At 38.1% G+C, this 21,927-nt stretch overlaps 1 protein-coding gene across 1 annotated transcript in view; it reads left to right on the forward strand.

Moving 5' to 3' along the window:
* DDX4 (DEAD-box helicase 4) overlaps nt 1-21,927 on the forward strand; it is a 139,981-nt gene that overhangs the window by 96,506 nt on the left and 21,548 nt on the right. Inside the window, exons 13-19 of the mRNA XM_049863796.1 lie at nt 7,882-7,929; nt 8,027-8,071; nt 8,444-8,586; nt 12,516-12,668; nt 13,896-14,050; nt 19,830-19,959; nt 21,370-21,536. Coding sequence (XP_049719753.1) covers nt 7,882-7,929; nt 8,027-8,071; nt 8,444-8,586; nt 12,516-12,668; nt 13,896-14,050; nt 19,830-19,959; nt 21,370-21,536 — 841 coding nt within the window. The remainder of the gene's footprint in view (nt 1-7,881; nt 7,930-8,026; nt 8,072-8,443; nt 8,587-12,515; nt 12,669-13,895; nt 14,051-19,829; nt 19,960-21,369; nt 21,537-21,927) is intronic.

Below are 21,927 nucleotides of genomic sequence, written 5' to 3' on the forward strand. Positions count from 1 at the left end.
GCCTTTTTATGTGTGTTGTTGACAATTTCATTTTTCCACTTACTGTTTTGTGCTGAGACGTTTTTCTTTGTAAATTGTGAGATCCTCATTTTCATAGTATTTGACTTTATGTTTGCTGAGTCGTTATGTTTTTCTTGGTTTTTATTTTGAGTTATGGAGTTGTTATACCTCTTTGTGGTTACCTTAATATTTACCCCTGTTTTTCTAAGTAAAAACCTAACTTGTGTTGTCCTATGTCGCCTTGCTTCCCTCTCCATATGGCAGTCCTATGCCACCTGTATTTAGTCCCTCTTTTTGATGATTGTGATCTTTTAGATAATGACTTCAGTGATTCCCTGTTTTGAGTATTTTTTTTTAAGTAATCTTAATTTGTTTTTTCGATTTCCCTATTTGAGTTGATATCAGGATGTTCTGTTCTGTGACCTTGTGTTGTGCTGGTATCTGATAGTATTGGTTTTCTGACCAAACAATTTCCTTTAGTATTTCTTGTAGCTTTGGTTTGGTTTTTGCAAATTCTCTAAACTTGTGTTTATCTGTAAATATCTTAATTTCTCCTTCATATTTCAGAGAGAGTTTTGCTGGATATATGATCCTTGGCTGGCAGTTTTTCTCCTTCAGTGCTCTGTATATGTCGTCCCATTGCCTTCTTGCCTGCATGATTTCTGCTGAGTAGTCTGAACTTATTGATTCTCCCTTGAAGGAGACCTTTCTTTTCTCCCTGGCTGCTTTTAAAATTTTCTGTTTATGTTTGGTTTTGGCAAGTTTGATGATAATATGTCTTGGTGTTTTTCTTTTTGGATCAATCTTAAATGGGGTTCGATGAGCATCTTGGATAGATACCCTTTCGTCTTTCATGATGTCAGGGACGTTTTCTGTCAGCAGATCTTCAACTATTCTCTCTGTGTTTTCTGTCTTCCTTCCCTCTTCTGGGACTCCAATCACACGCAGATTATCCTTCTGATAGAGTCCCACATGATTCTTAGGATTTCTTCATTTTTTTAAATTCTTATATCTGATTTTTTTTCAGCTATGTTGGTGTTAATTCCCTGGTCCTCCAGATTTCCAACTCTGCAGTCTAATTGCTCAAGTCTACTCCTCTAACTTCCTATTGCATTGTCTAATTCTGTAATTTTATTGATACTCTTTTGGATTTCTGCATGCTGTCTCTCTATGGATTCTTGCAACTTATTAATTTTTCCACTATGTTCTTGAATAATCTTTTTGAGTTCTTCAACTGTTTTATCAGTGTGTTCCTTGGCTTTTTCTGCAGTTTGCCTTATTTCATTTCTGAGGTCATGCCTGATGTCTTGAAGCATTTTGTAAATTAGTTTTTTATATTCTGTATCTGATAATTCCAGGATTGTATCTTCATTTGGGAAAGATTTTGATTCTTTTGTTTGGGGGGTTGTAGAAGCTGTCATGGTCTGCTTCTTTATGTGGTTTGATATCGACTGCTGTCTGTGAGCCATCACTAAGATATTGTAGTGATTTATTCTATGTTTGCTCACTGAGTCTTATCTTGTTTTGTTTTCTTTCAGTATACGTGGATGGGCTACTAGATTGTGCTGTCTTGATTGTTGTAGCCCTTGACTTACTTATGACCTATTACCAGCTGGTTAGGGTTGTTGCCAGATATATATGCCTGAGTCTATTCACTATTCTTGTGTAGAATCTGATTTTGGGTCATCAAGTGTGTGCTGCACCCTAACACCTATCCACCTTGAGAAGTAGTGGTGATAGTTGTGTGCACCAGATTCTATTAGCAGCTGGGGTTCACACTCCGGGGGAGGGGGGCAGGATGCTGACAGGCTTCCCCCAAGTGTCAGTGAGGTAGGTGTGTCTCTATTCCTAAAGCACCTTGGTGGGAGGCCTTTGCAGCTGTACCTTAGGCCCCCAGTGCAAGTACCTCTACAGATTGGTAGGTGTCACCCTCCTTAGACCCGTAAGGCAATAGGCTAGGTGGTCTGGGGGGAGCTTCAGCCCTCAGTTCCCTGTTGTGGGTCAGTTAGGGCTCTGTTGAATAAGCAGAGATATCAGACCTGGGAAACTTGTTTTTCCAGTAAATCCGCTGAACAAAATGCAGTCATATCCGTATCAGAAATGCCTTTGCATTTTAATAGCCACCTTGTTCCCTGTAGGGATGAAAGCCCAAGATATGGATCATATATGCTTGGCTGGAGCTGGTTCTGTGTTTTTAGTCCAATTAGGGAAGGATTTTTGGTCCCTGGGTTTTTTGTGGTTGCTTTTCTCAGGCCGGAAGAATTGGTTAGCAAAAGACCAAAAAAAAAAAAGGGAAAGAAAAGCCCCGGAGCCGGAGCCGTTCTCCCTCTGGCTCAGGAAATAGCGATGTTAATGAAGCTGCCTGGGAAGGGGAGGGGAGGTTTTAGAAAAACAGGAGAGAGTAGCACCCTGGGATATAGCCAAAGTTGCTTGTCTTACTTGGGATGACTATTTCATCTGAGATTCCTGAGGGGCATGTCGTCTATGTGTGCTGGCTGGGTAGAGATTGCCTGCTAGGGTCTGGCCTGCAGAAGCCGCGGTCAGTTCCTCCGCTGCCAGTCCACAGCCCAGTGTCAAGGTTTCCCGGCTAGGACGCTGCACTCCCGGCTCCAAAATCAGTCGCTGCCTCCTGGCCACTTCTCCCAGCAGCCCCGTCTCCACGCCGCCTGCGCGGACCGGCTGGGCCCCCTCCCGGGGTTAGTTTAGGGGAGTAGGGCTGCGCCCCGTGTTTGCGCTGTCACAGATGCTGTGTTCAGCTCCCCTGCACCCAGTCCTAGGCCCGGTGCCAAGGTTCCCCGGCTGGGACACTGCACTCCCGGCTCCAAAACCAGTCACTGCTTCCTGGGGACTTCTCCTACCACCCGCTGCGTCTCCACGCTGCCCGCGCGGACCAGCTGGACCCCCTCCCGGGGTCAGTTCAGGGGGGTAGGGCTGCGCTCCATGTTTGCGCCATCACAGATGTCGTGTTCAGCTCCCTTGCACCCAGTCCTAAGCCCGGCGCCAAGGTTACCTGACTGGGACGCTGGCTCCAGGCTCTGAAAACAGTCGCTGCTTCCCCGTAGTTGTTCGTTCTCCGTTTCTGTCACTCAGGTTAACTCTTTAAATCTGTGTTTGTTGTTCAGGGTTCATAGATTGTTATGTATGTGATCGATTCACTTGTTTTTCCGAGTCTTTGTTGCAAGAGGGATCCGAGGTAGCGTCTACCTAGTCAGCCATCTTGGCCCCACCTCCTGGAAATATCTTTTTTCAGCAACATAAATGGCAATTATACACGTGGACTTCATCAGATGGAATACAAATTGACAACATTTGTGAAAGAGACGATGGAAAAGCTCAATATCGTCAGTCAGAACAATGCCAGTGGCCAGCTGCAGCACAGACCATCAATTGCTTATATGCAAGTTCAAGTTGAAGCTAAGGAAAATTAAAACAAGTCCATGAGAGCCAAAATATGACCTTGAACATATCCCGCCTGAATTTATACACCACGTCAAGAATACATTTGATGCACTGAACACTAATGTCGGAAGAATAGACGAGTCGTGAGGTGACATCAAGGACATTATACATGAAGAAAGAAAAAGGCTATTAAAATGATAGGAAAAGAAAGAAAAGACCAAAAGGAATGTCAGGAGAGACTCTGAAACTTTCTGTAGAACATAGAGTAGCTAAAGCAAAAGGAAGAAATGATGAAGTGAAAGAGCTGAACAGAAGATTTCAAAGGGTGGCTTAAAAAGGCAAAGTGAAGTATTACAATGAAATGTGCAAAGACCTAGAGTTAGAATACTAAAAGGGAAGAACATGCTCAGCATTTCTCAAGCTGAAAGAACTGAAGAAAAAATTCAAGCCTTGGATTGCAATATTAAGGATCCTATGGGCAAAATAAGGAGCATTGGTGGTACAGTGGTTACAGCACTTGGCTGCTAAACAAAAGGTCTTCAGTTCGAACTATCAGCTGCCCCACGTGAAAAGGATGTGGCAGTGGCTTCTGGAAAGGTTTATAGCCTTGGAAACCCTATAAGGGAGTTCTGCTATGTCCTGCAGGGTTGCTATGAGTTGGATTTCACTCAGTGGCTGTGGATTTGGCTTTTGGCTTTTTAAGCAAAATATTGAATGATGCAGGAAGCATCAAAGGAAGATGGAAGGAATACACAGTCACTGTACCAAAAAGAATTGGTCAACATTCAACCATTTCAAGAGGTAGCCTACGATTAAGAACCGATGGCATTCAAGAAAGAAGTCCAAGCTGCACTGAAGGCATTGGCAAAAACCTAGGCTCCAGCTTTTTGGTTTGGTTAAGTGCTACAGCTGCTAACCAAAAGGTCGGCAGTTCGAATCCACCAGGCACTCCTTAGAATCTCTGTGGGCAGTTCTGCTCTGTCCTACAGTGTCACTGTGAGTTGGAATCGACTTCAAGCAATGTTTTTTTTTTTTTTTTTTTAAACCTTTTGGTTAGCAGCCATAGCTCTTAACCACTGTGCCTCCAGGGGTCCAGTAATGGTGCAGGAATAGAAAAATGAATAGCCCAAATGTAACCAAATAGAAAACTTTAAAACAGACCCACACAGACTTGATAACACAGTAGAAGTGGTATTTCTTATCAAGGGGAATGGTGCCAGTAATCTTTTGGGAAAAAAATTCAATCCCTACCTCACAACATGCACAAAAAGAAAGTCCATATAGATTAAAAAACTTAAATGTGAAAATAAAACCTAAAAATTATTATACAAAAAGAGAAAGCTACCTTTATGACCTAAGAGTAAGACACAAGATGTACAAAAATCATACGGAGAAAGAATAATAAGTTTGACTCATTGAAATCTACGGCATAAACAAAATGAAAACACAAGCTACAGATTGGGAGAAGATATTTGCAACCCACTTAAAAAAGGATTTATATACAAATATTTAAGAACTCCTACAAATTAATAGAAGAGTAGCATTCCAATAGAAAAATGGGCAAGTAATAGTAGCTAACATATATTGTGCACTTACTTTGTGTCTTAGTTACTTAGTGCTACTGTAATAAAAAATACCACAAATCGGTGGCTTTAAGGAACAAAAGCTTATTTTCTCACCGTTTTTGGTTAGAAGTCCAAATCTGGGTCTCAGAGTGCTGATTTCCTCTGTGGGCCTGTTTCCAAGTTTCTGGTGTCTCCAGCAGTCTTTAGCGTGCCTTTGCTTGTGGATGTATCCTCACGTATCTCTTGTCCCCTGTGTGTGTATCTCTGTGTCTGGGCTGCTCTTTTTATGACATACCGCTTTGCAGTGATTAAATTTAAGACTTACCCTACTCTGGTATAACCTCATAAACATAACAAAAGAAAACCATATTTCCAAACAGATTTACAGATACAAGGATTAGGACTTCAACACATTTTAGAGGGACACAATTCAATCCATAACACTTTGTATCAGGCACTGTTCTAATTGCTTTACACACACACACACACAAAGAAACAAGGCTCCAAGAACTGACAGAATAACTGAGATGTTTCAGCAAAAGGATGCAATGCTGGAAGCGTTCACTCATCTTATCCAAGGAATTTGGAAGACAGCTACCTGGCCATCTGACTGGAAGAGATCCATGTTTATGTCCATTCCAAAGAAAGGTGATCCAACAGAATGTGGAAATAATTGAACCATTTCATTAGTATCACATGCAAGTAAAATTTTGCTTAAGATAATTAAAAAATGGTTGCAGAAGCACATTGACAGGGAACTGCCGGAAATTCAAGCCAGATTCAGGAGAGGATGTGGAACGAGGGATTCCATTGCTGACGTTAGGTGGATCTTGGCTGAAAGCAGAAAATACCAGAAAGGTGTTTACCTCTCTTTTATTGACAGTGCAAAGGCATTTGGCTGTGTGGATCCTGACAAATTATGGATAACATTTTGAAGAATGGGAATTTCAGAACCCTTAATTGTGTTTATGAGGAACCTGTGCATAGACCAAGAGGCAATTGTTTGAACAGAACAAGGGGATACCGTGTGGTTTAATGTCAGGAAAGGTGTGCATGAAGGTTGTATTCTTTCATGATACTTATTCAGCCTGTATGCTGAGCAAATAATCTAAGAAGCTGGACTATATGAAGAAAAACACAGCATCAGGATTGGAGGTAGACTCCATAACATCCTGTGGTGTGCAGATGACAACTTTGCTTGCTGAAAGAAAAGATGATTTGAAGCATGTACTGATGAAGATCAAAGGTTACAGCCTTCAGTATGAATTACGCCTCCATGTAAGGTAACAAAAGTCCTCACAACTGGACCGAAATGCAACATCATGATAATTGGAGAAAATAGTGGCATTGCCAGGGATTTCATTTTACTTTGATCCACAATCAGCACCCCTGGAAGCAGCAGTCAAGAAGTTAAATGACGTTGCATTGAGCAAATATGCTGCAAAAGACCTTTTGAAAGTATTAAAAAGCAAAGATGTCAGTTTGAGAATGAAGGTTAGCCTTTCCCAAGCCATGGAATTTTCAGTCACGTCGTATGCATGTGAAAGCTGGACAGTGAATAAGGAAGACTGAACAGAAGAATTGATGCCTTTGAATTACGGCGTTGGGGAAGAACATGGACTGCCAGAAGAACAAACAAATCTGTCTTGAAAGAGGTTGGAGCTAGGATGTTCCTTAGAAGTGAGACTGGTTAGACTTCTCCTGTACTTTGGACATGTTATTAGGAGGGATCAGTCCCTGGAGGAAGGACATAATGTTTGGTAAAGCAGAGGGTCAGCAAAAAGAGGAAGACCCTCAAAACGTGATGAATTGACACAGTGGCTGCAGCAATGGACTCAAACATACCAAGGATTGTAAGGATGGTGCAGGACTGGGCATTGTTTCGTTATGGTCATAGGGTTGTTATGCGTTGGAACTGATTTGATGGCAAGTAACAACAGCAACAACCAGCAAAAGGGGCTTACGTGATCAAAAAAAAAAAAAGAAAAATAAAACTCCGGACTCTTGGTCTCTAATGAGCTTCTGTGGCAGACAGTATTTCACATGTTTGTCACATCTCATTGTTGGGAGAATTAAATGCTTCCTGTGTGACTCCACTGGGAGAGGACTCAGAAACTTCTGCCTGATTTCCTCTGTATTTCATCCTGTGTTCTTTTTCCCTTGCTGATTTTGCTTCTGTCTTTTCATTGTAATAAATCATATAGCCAGGAGCCCTGTCATTCCTTATAGTAAGCCATCGAACCTTAGGGTTGTCTTGCGAACTCCCAACATAGGTAGATTTTTTGGTTCCTTTGGAAACCCTGGTAGCATAGTGGTTAAGTGCTATGGCTGCTAATCAAAGGGTCGGCAGTTTGAATCCGCCAGGTGATCCTTGGAAACTCTATGGGGCAGTTCTGCTCTGTCCTATAGGGTCGCTATGAATCGGAATCGACTTGACAGCGCTGGGTTTTTCCTTTGGTTTTTACAAAACATATTCTTTTTCTTATTAGGAAAAATCACAATACCTTAACTAAAAAGTAGAAGTATATGATAGTCTTACTGTATAAAGTTAGCATTATTGAGTACTACCAGTTACAGTTGCTGTTGAGTCAATTCCGACTTATGGTGACCCCCGTGCGTGTCAGAATAGAACTGTGCTGCACAGGGTTTTCGGTGGCTGATTTTTCAGATGTAGATAGTCAGGCTTTTCTTCTGAGGTGCTTCTGGGTTAACAGCGAGCACGTTAACTGTACCACCCAGGGGCTCCGAAGACTGCTAGGGAACTGAAAATGTATAGGAGTCTATTTATCTTAACTGTCTCCAGTATTATTTAAAAGAAAGGACTTTAGGACTTGTCCTCTTTGAAAATAAGTAATGAAAACAAAGATATGCATAGCCTTGTATCTTGACTGATTTTTACTATGCATTTCTTTAATAGGTGGCTATAAAGGTTTAAATGAAGAAGTTATAACAGGCTCTGGAAAGAGTAAGTTTTACTTTTGATAATGTATTTGATTTTTATAGTGAACATTCTTGGATTTCAAAAACATTCATCCTCTTTTTTTTGTTTGATCCCCTTTAAGATTCTTGGAAATCAGAAGCTGAAGGAGAAAGTGGTGACACTCAAGGTATATTAATATTTGTGTGATCCTCATGAATGTGTATTGTATTTTAATAAAAATACAAAACATTTAAATGCATACAAACCCAAGCCAAACCTGTTGCCATCTAGTTGATTAAGACGCATAGCGACCCCATAGGACAGAGTAGAACTGCCCCGTAGGGTTTCCAAAGAGTGGGTGGTGGATTCAAACAGCCAACCTTTTGGTTAGCAGATGAAGGCTTAATCACTGTACCACCAGGCCTGGTCCTGTATTTTATTTCAACAGTGAAAACTTTAATGGTAAGCAGTGGAAAGTTATAAAGTATTTCAAATTTGACTTGTCTATTTTCCTTCTACTTTTTGTAATGTAAATTGTGTTTTTTGTTTAAATTCCAAGGTCCAAAAGTGACTTACATACCACCTCCTCCACCTGAGGATGAGGACTCCATCTTTGCGCATTATCAGACAGGCATAAACTTTGACAAATATGATACTATTCTTGTGGAAGTATCTGGACATGATGCACCATCAGCAATACTGGTCAGTGTAAAAATTCTTTCTGTATTGACTGCGTAGCAAACTTTCGTTTTTAAATATATGGTACATTTCTTTTAGCTGCTATCGAAGAACATAAATATTTCACCATTAGTATCTGATATTTTTTCGCTTTCCAATCACTGGTAATTATCAGTGCATCCTAATTGCATGCTCAGTTTCAGACTGCAGCAGCTGATAAAAATCTTCTGCTTCATCTTTGGCCTTAGTGGTTGGTGCGTAAATTTGAATAATAGTCGTATTAACTGGTTTCCCTTGTAGGCGTATGGATATTATCCTCTCACTGAGAGCGTTGTACTTCAGGACAGATCTTGAAATGTTCTTTTTGACGATGAATGCAACACCATCCCTCTTCAAGTTGTCATTCCCAGCATAGTAGACTATATGATTGTCCAATTTAAAATGGCCAATACCAGTCCATTTCAGCTCACTAATGCCTAGGATATTGATGTTTATGCATTTCATTCATTTTTGGCGATTTCCAATTTTCCTAGATTCATACTTGGTACATTCCAGGTTCTGATTGTTAATGGATGTTTGCAGCTGTTTCTTCTCATTTTGAGTGTGGTGCCACTTCCGCAAATGAAGGTCCCGAAAGCTTTACTCCATCCTTGTCACTAAGGTCGACCCTGCTTTGAGGAGGCAGCTCTTCCCCAGTCATCTTTTGAGTGCCTTCCAACCTAAGGGGCTCATCTTCCAGCACTATATCAGACAGTGTCCCACTGCTATTCATAAGGTTTTCACTGGCTAATTCTTTTCAGAAGTAGACTGCTGGGTCCTTCTTCCTAGTCTGTCTTAGTCTGGAAGCTCAGCTGAAACCTGTCCGCTATGGGTGACCCTGCTGGTGTCTGAATACTGGTGGCATAGCTTCCAGCATCACAGCAACACACAAATCCCCACAGTACGACAAACTGATAGACACGTGGGGTATATCCCACCTGAATTTAGAGACCATCTCAAGAATAGATTTGACATGTTCAACACTGGTGATTGAAGACCAGAGGAGTTGTGTAATGACATCAAGGACATCATACGTGTACAAAGTGAGAGGTCATTGAAAAGGCTGGAAAGAAAAGACCAAGATGGATGTCAGAAGAGACTCTGAAACTTACTCATGAACACCGAGCAGCTAAAGCAAAAGCAAAAGGAAGAAATGATGAAGTAAAAGAACTGAACGAAAGATTTGAAAGGGCAGCTCGAGAAGACAAAGTATTATAATGATATGTAGAAAGAGCTGGAGACAGAAAACCAAAAGGGAAGAACACACTCGGTGTTTCTCAATCTGAAAGAACTGAAGAAAAAATTCAAGCCTCGAGTTGTAATAGTGAAGGATTCTATGGGGAAAATGCTAAATGATGCAGGAAGCATCAAAAGAAGATGAAAGGAATACACAAAGTCATTATACCAAAAAGAATTAGTTGATGTTCAACCACTTCAAGAGGTGGCATATGATCAGGAACCGATGGTACTGAAGGAAGAAGTCCAAGCTGCTCTGAAGGCGTTGGCAAAAAACAAGGCTTCAGGAATTGATGGAATATCAGTTGAGATGTTTCAACAAATGGATGGAGGTGCTCACTCGTCTATGCCAAGAAATATGGAAGACCTCCTGGAAGAGGTCCATATTTATGCCTATTCCCAAGAAAGGTGATCCAGCCGAATGTGGAAATTATCAAACAATATCATTAATTTCACATGCAAGCAAAATTTTGCTGAAGATCATTCAAAAACGGCTGCAGCAGTATGTTAACAGGGAACTGCCAGAAAATCAGGCTGGTTTCAGAAGAGGACGTGGAACCAGGGATATCATTGCTGATGTCAGATAGATCCTGGGTGAAAGCAGAGAATACCAGAAGGATGTTTACCTGTGTTTTATTGACTATGCAAAGGCATTCAACTGTGTGGCTGTTAACAAATTATGGATAACATTGCAAAGAATGGGAATTCCAGAACACTTAATTGTGCTCATGAGGAACCTTTACATAGATAAAGAGGTAGTCGTTCGGACAGAACAAGGGGATACTGAGTGGTTTAAAGTCAGAAAAGGTGTGCGTCAGGGTTGTATCCTTTCGCCATACCTATTTAATCTGTGTGCTGAGCAAATAATCTGAGAAGCTGGACTATATGAAGAAGAACGGGGCATCAGGATTGGAGGAAGACTAACAACCTGCGTTATGCTGATGACACAGCTTTGATGGCTGAGAGTTGAAAAGGACTTGAAGCACTTCCTATGAAGATCAAAGACTACAGCCTTCAGTATGGATTACACCTCAACATAAAACAAAGATCCTCACAGCTGGCCAATAAGCAACATCATGATAAATGGAGGAAAAATTGAAGTTATCAAGGATTTCGTTTTACTTGGATCCACAAACACCTGTGGAAGCAGCAGTCAAGAAATCAAAAGACGTATTGCATTGGGTAAATCTGCTGCAAAGACCCTCTTTAAGGTGTTGAAAAGTAAAGATGTCACCTTGAAGACTAGGGTGTGCCTGACCCAAGCCATGGTATTTTCAATCGCATCATATGCATGTGAAAGCTGGACAATAAATAAGGAAGACCGAAGAATTGACACCTTTAAATTGTGGTGTTGGTGAAGAATATTGAATATACCATGGACTGCCAAAAGAATGAACAAATCTGTCTTGGAAGAAGTACAACCAGGATGCTCCTTAGAAGCGAGGATGGTGAGACTGCGTTTTACATACTTTGGACCTGTCGTAAAGGAGGGATCAGTCCCTGGAGAAGGACATCATGCTTGGCAGAGTACAGGGTTAGCAGGAAAGAGGAAGACCCTCAATACACAGTGGCTGCAACAGTGAGCTCAACCATACCAGCAACTGTAAGGATGGCTCAAAACCAGGCAGTGTTTCATTCTGTGGTGCATAGGGTCGCTATGAGTTGGAACTGACTTGACGGCACCTAATAACAACAACAGTCTGATATCTGAAGTCAAAAATTTAGAACCGTGTTGGCCTTCTAGGATAGAATTAATTGCTGTGTCAAAAATTACTATTTCATCTCTACCTTCCCCTACCGGGATGAGAACTATATTTAAATTTCCTGAAAAGTAGGGTTTTGAACCGGTCAAACTGGTTCATCCATTCCTGAGGAAGGAAAACTGGAATAGACCTGAATTTTTACAATTTGGGTCATCCAGAATGGTAACTGCAATGGGAAAATTTTGGAATGGAATGCTTGAAAGAGGTGTAGTGAGGCCCATCAGAATCCTAATGCATGAGATTGGATTATTGGCAGTACAAAATCTAAGTGGCACTATTGGCCGCTGTCTTCAAGTGGGGCACTGCTGTTTCCCACTGTGCTCAAAACCCCACCGGCAAGATTTGGTTGCTATGCAATGTGTATACTGCTGTTGTTTTGCAAGAGAGGGAGGGGTTAGTTTCTAGCAGGGCTTTGACCTGTTAATTTTTCCCATTTTGGTTACCATTCTGGTTTATCCAAATTCTAGATATTCAGTGTCACTTCTTTTGCCATAACTGAACCAGGAAGAACCGGTTCAAAGCCCTTTTATTAGGGATTTGAAATGTTTGCTTCCTAAGTATGTGAGGAAGTGATTTTCCAAGGCGGAAGGGGGAACCCTCTGTTTTCTAGTGATATTTGTACCTGTAATGAGCCAATGTTACTTATCTGAGTTATTCATATTTCATAAGTATTGAGGAGGTAGAAAAAATGTTCTAGAACCACTGTTTACGGGGAATACTTTTTTCTTTCAAGTAATAATATTTGGGCTCTGGATATTTTTGAGTGGGAGCATATTGACAGAGTAACTTTAGGATACAAAGTGGAGCTAATGAAAACTTGAAACTAGTTTAAATGGAATAGGTTTATGGAATGATTTGCATATATATGTAAAATTTAATCACTGCCCCTCCCCCACCTTTTTTTTTCCTTTTTAGACTTTTGAAGAAGCTCATCTCTGTCAGACGCTGAATAACAACATCGCTAAAGCTGGTTATACAAAGCTTACTCCGGTGCAGAAATACAGTATTCCCATTATACTAGCAGGACGAGATTTGATGGCTTGTGCTCAAACAGGGTCTGGGAAGACTGTAAGTCATTTTCCTACATATATCCTGCCCCCTTAGTCAAACTGTTAGTTTTTTGAACTTCATTCTTCCTAAGTAGCTTGTATATCTTTTGTTGGATAGGTTTGTAGATGGCTTTATTTTGAACTATTATGAATATCCATGCCTTTGCTTCTGATTTCTGGTTTTGTTGGTGTTTGTATACTTCTGAAGAAAGAATTTTCAACTGTTTCTAGGGTAGTATTGCAGTCCGTAGACGTTTAATCTATTTCTAAATGTGTTCAGTCCCTTCTGGAACATGGTAGTATCTAAAATAAGATGATTAAAGGTCAGAGCACCAGAGGTTATGAAGCATTGACAGAGGCAGCAAATAATTTCAGTGATAATAGCTGATACACATTTGGAGTCAAAAGATAAAGAATGAGAAATAGCTGTATGCATTGTACCTGGTTCCTGGTATGAAGTACCTCAGTTTTTGCTAATTCTAAAAGAACGCTGGTGAGACCAGACTAGTCATAGGACTAATTTAGGGGGGTTGCCTGTTAAATAGAGTATCATGAGATGAGTATTAAAGACTATCATTTCCAGAATCATAGAGTCCTGGTTCATAGTATTTTAGTCTTTAAGCAACCTCCCTGATAGAGTTGAAAGGAAATAGGTGAGTTGAATAATACAGCTGCTGATGAGTGACTTTAAACATACTTTTGGAGATCGATTTCACTGTCATTTGTCTAAATGAGGAAACTATAGCACAAAATTTCTCTTGCCAGATGTAACTTCAATAAGGGTGATGTGTTTATAATCTAAATGAATAACTTTCTAGTTTTTGCTCTGCCTGTGGACCACTGCGATCACGCATTCTGACTAATAATTTTGTTGCTACTCCAAAAGGAGTCATTTAGAATAATTGCTAGATGCAGTGATTTGCATCAGATTATATTTATATTTCCCTTTATAAATAGGTTATTTTTGTTGATCTATTTAGAATGCACAAATGTCTTTTTTAAAAGAACTGAAAAATACTTTCATAATGTAGATTAATTTCATAAAACTTTTTATATTGTATAATATGAGCATAGAGACCTAAATGCTGAAAACTCACTGAAGTAAAAAATTTCATTTCTCATCTTAAAATTACCAGCAAGATGGGAGAAGAATCTAAAGGCTGTAAGGGCACAAGGGATGGTTTTCCACAGGGAGAAAGATGGTACATTATAAAAAAACGTGTATAATATGCCATCTAACCTCTAGGCAGCTTTCCTCTTGCCAATTTTGGCTCATATGATGCGTGATGGAATAACTGCCAGTCGTTTTAAAGAGCTGCAGGAACCAGAGTGTATTATTGTAGCACCAACTCGAGAATTGATCAACCAAATCTATTTGGAAGCCAGAAAATTTTCTTTTGGGTAAGTACACCTAGATTGTCACTCACAAAAAAATTTTTTTAAAGAGATTTTTCTTACCCATTTTGAGAACTTGGTAATAATATACTCACATAATTAGCATTACTTGATTAAAGTGTACTTTTTCATTATCTTATGAGATAACTGTTTATCTTTTATTTTTAAAATATGCTTGTTAAAAACTAGATAATAATAGAGGTAGAAAGAAAATAATGAACATACCGATATATTTTCTGGTTATATTTTATGCATGTTTAAAAAATGAACTTAGAGTGTTCCTAATAATTTTCTGTTTTACACATAATTTCATAATATGGAAAACTGCTTATTACATAATCAGACCTAATTTTTAATAGCTTTACAATTGTTCATGTGTCTGAAGCCTTTTTATTTCCCTATTTTGGGCAGTTAAGTTGTTGCTAATTTGGGGTTATTATAAGTTAAACTGTAATGAATGTTTTGATACATGAAATTTTTGTTTTTTTAGTATTTTCTAAGAATAAGTGTTTATAAGTTTTAATGTTAAAGGGTATGACCTTATTTTAAAGCTTTCATCAGTTTACATTTTTACCAGCAGTGTATGAAAATGACAATTTCACTATACCCTTTGCCAGTATTTGGTATATATTAGTTGTCTATTGCTGCTTAACAAATTCTTCAAAATCTCATTGCTTAGTACAGTAATCATTATCTCACAATTTCTAGAGGTCAGGAATTGTGTAAGAGCTTAGCTGAGTGGTTCTGGCTTGGGGTCTCTCATGAGATTGCAGACAAGACCTGTCAGCCAGGATTGCAGTCATCTGAAGGCTTAACTGGGCCTCTCCATGAGGATGCTTGAGTGTCGCTAGGAAATGGCAGTTGGTTTCTCCTAGATTGAATGACAAATGAGGAGGAGGCCGCAATGGCTTTTATGAAATAGTCTCAGAAGTCCCAGATTGTCACTTCTGACATCTCCTGTTTATTAGATGTAAGTCACTAAATCTAAATCCTCCCCCTTACAAATGGTAGCATACTAAGCTACTTGCTGTTTTTTTTTTTTAATTAACAGTGTATTTTGGAGGTCCCACGCTTGATCTAGAACCATAGTTCTTTCTTTTTATGAATGTTTAGTGTTTCTTTGAATGACTATACTATAAGTCCTCTATTGGTAGACAATTAGGTAATTTTCAATCTTTCGATACTAAAAATAATGGCGGTAATGAATATTATTAAATATTCATCTTTGCCCATTTGTGGGAAATATCTGAAGGGTAAATTTCAAGATATGAGTTTATTGGGACAAAGGATAAATTTTTAAATTTAAATAGAGACTTTAAAATTGCAAAAGAGGTTATATCAATTCACCCTCTTGAATGCCAGTTTCCCAAAGCCTGGTTAGCATGGTATTATCACACTTGGCAGAAAATGTCTTCATTTGCCTTCCGTTTGAAAGTAATGTTGAACTTTTTTAGTGTCTAAAAGCCATTTGTCTTTTTTATGAACTGTTTATTCATGTCTTAGGCCTATTTGTGTGTATGTGTGGGGGTGGGGTAGGGGGGTGGATTGTCTCTCATAGTTTTTGAAGATCCCTTTATCAGATAGGTTGCAAAATATTTTTTTCCAGTTTGGCTTTTTTTTTTTTAAATTAACCTCTTGCGTTTGTGTTGTTACAGTTTATCCTATATTGATACGTTATTATTAGGCGAAATCCATAGTTTTCATTAAGGTTCACTCTTTGTGTTGTGTAGTCTTATAAGCTTCGTCTACCATTATAGCATCCTACAGAACAGTGTGCCCTGGGTTCCGCCTTTCCTGTGAGCCCCTGGTGGCCGCTCATCATTTTATGTCTCTGTAGTTTTTATCTTTCCCCAAATGTCATATATTTGGAATCATACTGTATGTAGCTTTTCCAGACTCACTTTTTTCACTTAGCAATATGTATTTAAGGTTCTTCCATATCTTTTTGTAGCTTGATAGCTCATTTTTTTTGATACCTGAATAATACTCCACTGTATGGATGTACTACAGTTTGTTTTTTTGTTTGCCTACTGAAGGACGTTTTGGTTGCTTCCAATTTTTGGCAGTTATGAATAAAGCCACTATAAATGTTCGTGTGCAGGTTTTTATGTGGACATATGTTTTCCACTCCTTTGGGTAAATATCTAGGCATGCGATTGCTGGATCAAGTGCTAGGTCTATGTTTGGCTTTGTGAGGAACTGCCAAGCTATCTTCCAAAGTGACTGTACCATTTTGTAGTCCCACCAACAGTGGATGACAATTCTCATTGCCCTATATCTTCATCAGCATTTGGTATTGTCAGTGTTTTGGATTTTAGCCATTTTAATAGGTATGTATTGGTATCTCATTATTGCTTTTATTTGCAATTCATTAATGACATACGATGTTGTGAGCATCTTTTCATATGCGTATTTGTCATCCATATATCTTCTTTGGTGAGGCGTCTGTTCAGATCTTTTGACAATTTTTTAATTAGGTGTGTTAGTTTTCTTATTGTTGGTTTTAAGAGTTCTTTGTATATTTGAATATACGTCCTTCATCAGATGCCAGTGTTTTCTCCTAGCCTGTGTGTTTTCATTGTCTTAACACTGTCTCTCACAGAGAGGAAGTTTCTAATTTTAATGAAGTGGAGCATATCAATTTTTTCTTGTTATGGATCACGCTTCCGTATCTAAAAGGTCATTGCCAAACCTAAGTTTATATAGATTTTCTTCTGTGTTATCTTCTAGAAGTTGTACAGTTTACATCTTACGTTAAGGTCTATGATCCATTTCAAGTTAATTTTTGTGGAAGACATAGGTCTGTATCTGAGGATGTGCGGTCATTCCCGCACCATTTGTGGGAAGAAGAAAAAAAAAGCCAACCTATTCTTTCTCTATTGAATTGGCTTTGTTCTTTTGTCAAAGATAAGTTGACTATATTATGTGAGTGTATTTTTGGGTATCTGTTAGGTTCTGCTGACTATTTGTGTATTTCTTTGCCAGTACCACACTGTCTCGATCACACTGTTGCTTTATAGTAAGCATTTTTAAGTCAGATAGCATCAGCCCTCCAACTCTGTTCCTCTTCATTATTGTGTAGCTGTTCTGGGTCTTTTGCCTTTCCATATAAACTTAGAATCAGTTCGTTGAAATCTACATAATAACTGGGATTTGATTGGCATTGCATTGAATCTGTAGATGAAGTTGGGAAGAATTGACATCTTAATAGTATTTAGTCTTCTTACCATGAATATGAACTATCTCTTCATTTATTTAGGTCTTCTTTGATTTTTTTCATCAGAGTTTAGTAATTTTCTTCGTATAGATCTTATACATATTTTGTTAGATTTATGTATTTATGTATTTTATTTGTTATGTTAATGTAAATGGTATTGTGTTTTTAATTTCAAATTCCAGTTATTCATTGCTGGTATATAGGAAAACAATTGACTTTTGTGTGTTAAACCCATATACTGCAACCTTGATATAAGCACTTATCAGTTCCAGCAGTTTTTTGTCAGTCCCTCAGGATTTTCTACATAGACATCATATCATCTGCAAATATACAGTTTTATTTCTTCCTTCCAAATCCTTATACTTTTTGTTTCATTCTCTTGTCTAATAGCATTAGCTGGGACTTCTAGTATGATGTTGAATAGGAGTAGTGAGAGTATCATGTTAGCTGTAGGTTTTTTGTAGATGTTCTATATTAAGTTGAGGAAGTTCTGCTCCATTCCTAGTTTATTGAGAGCTTTTATCATGAATGGATATTGGATTTTGTCAAATGCTTTTACTGCATTTATTGATGTGACCATATGATTTTTTTCTTTAGCCTGTCCTGGCGTATAATTCTGTTTATACATTGTTGGATTTGATTTGCTAGCCTTTTGTTGAGAATTTTTGCATCTATGTTCATGAGAGATATTGGTCTGTAATTTTCCTTCCTAGTAATGGCATTGTCTGGGTTTAGTGTTAGAGTAATGCTCACCTCATAGGATGAGTTAGAAAGTGTTCCCTCCTATTTTATTTTTTGGAAGAGTTTGAGTGTTCTCTCCTCTTTTATCCTTTGGACGAGCTTGAGAAGAGTTGGTGGTAATTCTTTAAATGTTTGGTAGAATTCACCAGTGAAGCCATCTGGGTCTGATGCTTTCTGTTTTGGAAAGTTATTAATTTTTGGTTTAATTTCTTTCATAGATATAGGTCTATTTAGATGATCTGCTTCTCCTTGTGTCAGTTTTGGTAGATTGTGTCTTTCAAGGAATTGGTCCATTTCATCTAAGTTACCAAAATTGTGGGCATAGAGTTGTTCATAGCATTCATTATCCTTTTAATGTCCATGGGATCACTTGTGATGGCCCCTCTTTCATTTCTAATACCAGTAATTTGTATCTTCTTTTTTTCTGGGCTAGCCTTTGTAGAAATTTTGCCTTTGGACAATTTTATTGATCTTTTCAAAGAACCAGCTTTTGGTTTTGTTGGCTTTCTCCATTTCCTGTTTCAATAATTTCTGCATTAATTTGTATTATTTCTTCTGCTTAAAAAAAAAAAATTTATTTTATTACTCTGGATTTAATTTGCTGTTCTGTCTTGAGTTTCCTAAGGTGGAAAATTGGATTTCATTTTCATTTAGTTCAAAATATTTTAAAATTTCTTTTGAGACTTCTTTGACTCATGTTATTTGTAAATGTGTTGCTTAATCTCTAAATATTTTGAGATAGCTGTATTTCTGCTACTGATTTCTACTTTAATTTCATTTAGTATGAGAGCATATTTTGTATGAGTCTAATCTTTTAAATTTGTTAAGGTGTATTTTATAGCTCAGGATATGGTCTGTCTTGGTGAATGTTCAGTGTGAGCTTGAGTCTCTTAGTAGGTCTTTTAGTGCAGACTTACTTGTGACCTTCACAAGTGCTTCAGAGCTTTTTAAAAAAAAATTCACCCCGTAGCTGAAACAGGAAGACTAGAGGGGGTTGCAGCTGAATATTTCACTTTCTCCGGTCTAAGACTACGGGAGTTCCCAGCACCCAGTGCCGTCGAGTCGATTCCGACTCATAGCGACTCTGATGCAGTTGGGTAATGCCCTTTCCTCCATGGAAGCTAGAGGGGACTGGAAATTGTTTCCATCCCTCCATGCCAGTTACGCTCCGACATTGGTTAGCCTCTAGTAATTTCCTGTGAGAGGAGGTTGTTGTTAAGGAGAACTGAGCACTGTTTTAAAAAGGTTCCGTTTCCCACCTGTAAGAAGCACAGAAGCATGAAGGGTCTTTTCCCAGAGCTTCACAGTGAGAAACTGGTGGGGCACCTGGGAGTAAAACTCAGGAAAATGTGAGGGCCCCCTCCTAAGACTGGGCCCTCAGGATTTATCTTTTTTTTTTTTTAGCCTAGCCCGTGCTTAATCTCTAGTCAGCTACCCTTCTTTAAGTATTCCTACCTGATGCTGAATTTAGCTGAAATAGTTTCTGCTCCCTATATTCAGGGATTCTCTGTATCAGCCTGTCTGTTTTTTCCAGTTTTGGGGCTCGTCGTTTGCCCTGTGACCTCAATTCTCTGATGGATCTAAGAAGAGTAGTTAATTTTGACTTTTTCAGTTTTTTTTTTCCTAATGTGGTTTTTTTTTAATGTGGTTGGGACTGATGACTTCCAGTCATCAGTTGTCATTTGTTCTCAACTTCTTTCTGGGAGGAAGTTTTTTTAGATAATTGTGTTCATTTTTTTCCTCATGAATTTTGATTTGTATCTTGTTAGAAACAAGTGCCTAATCTTCACATAGCTAGAAAATGATAATTATTTTTCTTGTCAATAGGACTTGTGTAAGAGCTGTTGTTATCTATGGGGGGACCCAGCTGGGACATTCAATTCGACAAATAATACAAGGCTGTAATATATTATGTGCCACACCTGGGAGACTGATGGATATCATAGGTAAAGAAAAGGTAGGCCCTAGAGTGATAACAAAATCGTGGGATTGATTAGTAATTTTTCATATAGGAAAGGGGAAGAATGAAATAAGAAAGAAAGGTACTATTAATATTTATTAGAGCACCATTTATATTTTAGATCCTGTCAGATTCTTTGAATAAATTCTCTTGTAATTATTAAAATAATCCCACCAGGAGATAAATAATATTTTCAATTTTATACTTGAGAAAACAAACTTAATTAAATTACCTAATTAATTCCCTCAGTTAGCTCTAATAAGGGATAAAGCTAGGGTTAGATTCTGGATGCCTGATTCCAGAATCCATATTCTTTGTTTTATACCCCACAGCATTGAAAGAAAAATGCAATAAAGACTTTTTCCTAGTTTCATATATTCCCTGATAAAGTACTTTTTTCCTGGAAAAAGTTTTTGTGGTATCAGTAATTTTGTCTCCTGTTTAAGCATGGGAATGATGTTTACCAATCTTGTTAATTTTCTAAGTCTTTAGAAGAGATTTTAGGCTTCTGGTTTAGGTATTAACATACCAGATTATTTATTACATCCGTAAATCAATACTTTAAGTTCACTTTAAATGAACCTTACTTGATTTTTTTAGGCTCTTCTCTAAAGGATTACTCAAAACATGCTCTTTTTGTATAAGGCGTCTTTTTTAGGATACTCATTAAGAGTATACAGAGAGATTTACCTTGCTCTCTCAGTAAACATCTTCCATGGTGGATCCAAAGTTACTTATCTTCTTTTTGCAAATGTGTGCTTCTATTTATAGCAGTCAGTGTTTATGCAAAGGTAAGAGAAGTTTCCCAGTTGTTCCCAAGTGATTAGAGAATGGATAATTTATTAAGGGTATGAAGGGGTTAGAAAAAAGTTATCAGTTATAAGACACTTGAATATATCATACTGTTAGGAGATTTTGTTTCTTACATTAAAGTGTCTGACTTTATCAGATAATGCAGTCTAGATCTGTAGTGTCCAAAACAGTAGCAACTAGCTACATGTGGCTATTTAAATTAAAAATTATTATAAAATTAAAAGTTCAGTTCCTCAGTCACGCTAGCCACATTTCAAGCTCTTAATAGTTGCATCTGACTAGTGGATACCACGTTGCACAGTGCAGATATAGAACTTTTATTTTCATTGCAGAAAGCTCTACTGTGTATTGCTGATCTAGATGTTTTGGTGTCTTTTAGCCTTAATTTTAAAAAGTCTCACGACATTAGAGAAAATTGAGAACTAAAGTTAACAATAATAGTATTATCCAAGTATAACAATTCTCTTCATTTTTTACATTGGTTACTAGGTTTTGACTTTTAAAGAATATTTTAATAGTTGCAATTTTGGAGAATAGTTTAATGTATTAACTAGTATGCATTTTCTGTTCTAATCCTTGAAAATATTCTGAAAGATTGGTCTCAAACAAGTCAAATATTTAGTTTTGGATGAAGCTGATCGCATGCTGGATATGGGTTTTGGGCCAGAAATGAAGAAGTTACTTTCCTGCCCAGGAATGCCGTCAAAGGAGCAGCGTCAAACTCTTATGTTTAGTGCAACTTTTCCAGAGGAAATTCAAAGGTAAATTTTTTTTCTTCTTAAACATAATGTGAATATATATATATAAATTCCTTTATGGAAGGTGAAGCAATGTGAATATCCTATTTTAAATAGATTTATTTTTTTAAAAAGGTTTTAACATAGGTATTTAAAAAATAAATGTATTCCTAAAATGTTTTGCCACGGTTTTTAATTGTGTTTCTTCTTTATTCCTGGTTTACATTAGCATTGCATTTTATCAAAAATGTGCATGCATGTACACCTAGTCCACATTTACTGACTGTCTTGTTATCTGACATTTCACATTTACGACAATAGTAAAAAAAATCTACTGTCTATTTTGAGCATTAACAAGGCATTGGGCATGGCAACAATGACTGTGGAGTGTCCCTCCCTAGAGGAGGGTCTTTGG

Source organism: Elephas maximus, chromosome 2 (assembly GCF_024166365.1).
Source record: "Elephas maximus indicus isolate mEleMax1 chromosome 2, mEleMax1 primary haplotype, whole genome shotgun sequence".
NCBI classification, from domain to species: domain Eukaryota; kingdom Metazoa; phylum Chordata; class Mammalia; order Proboscidea; family Elephantidae; genus Elephas; species Elephas maximus.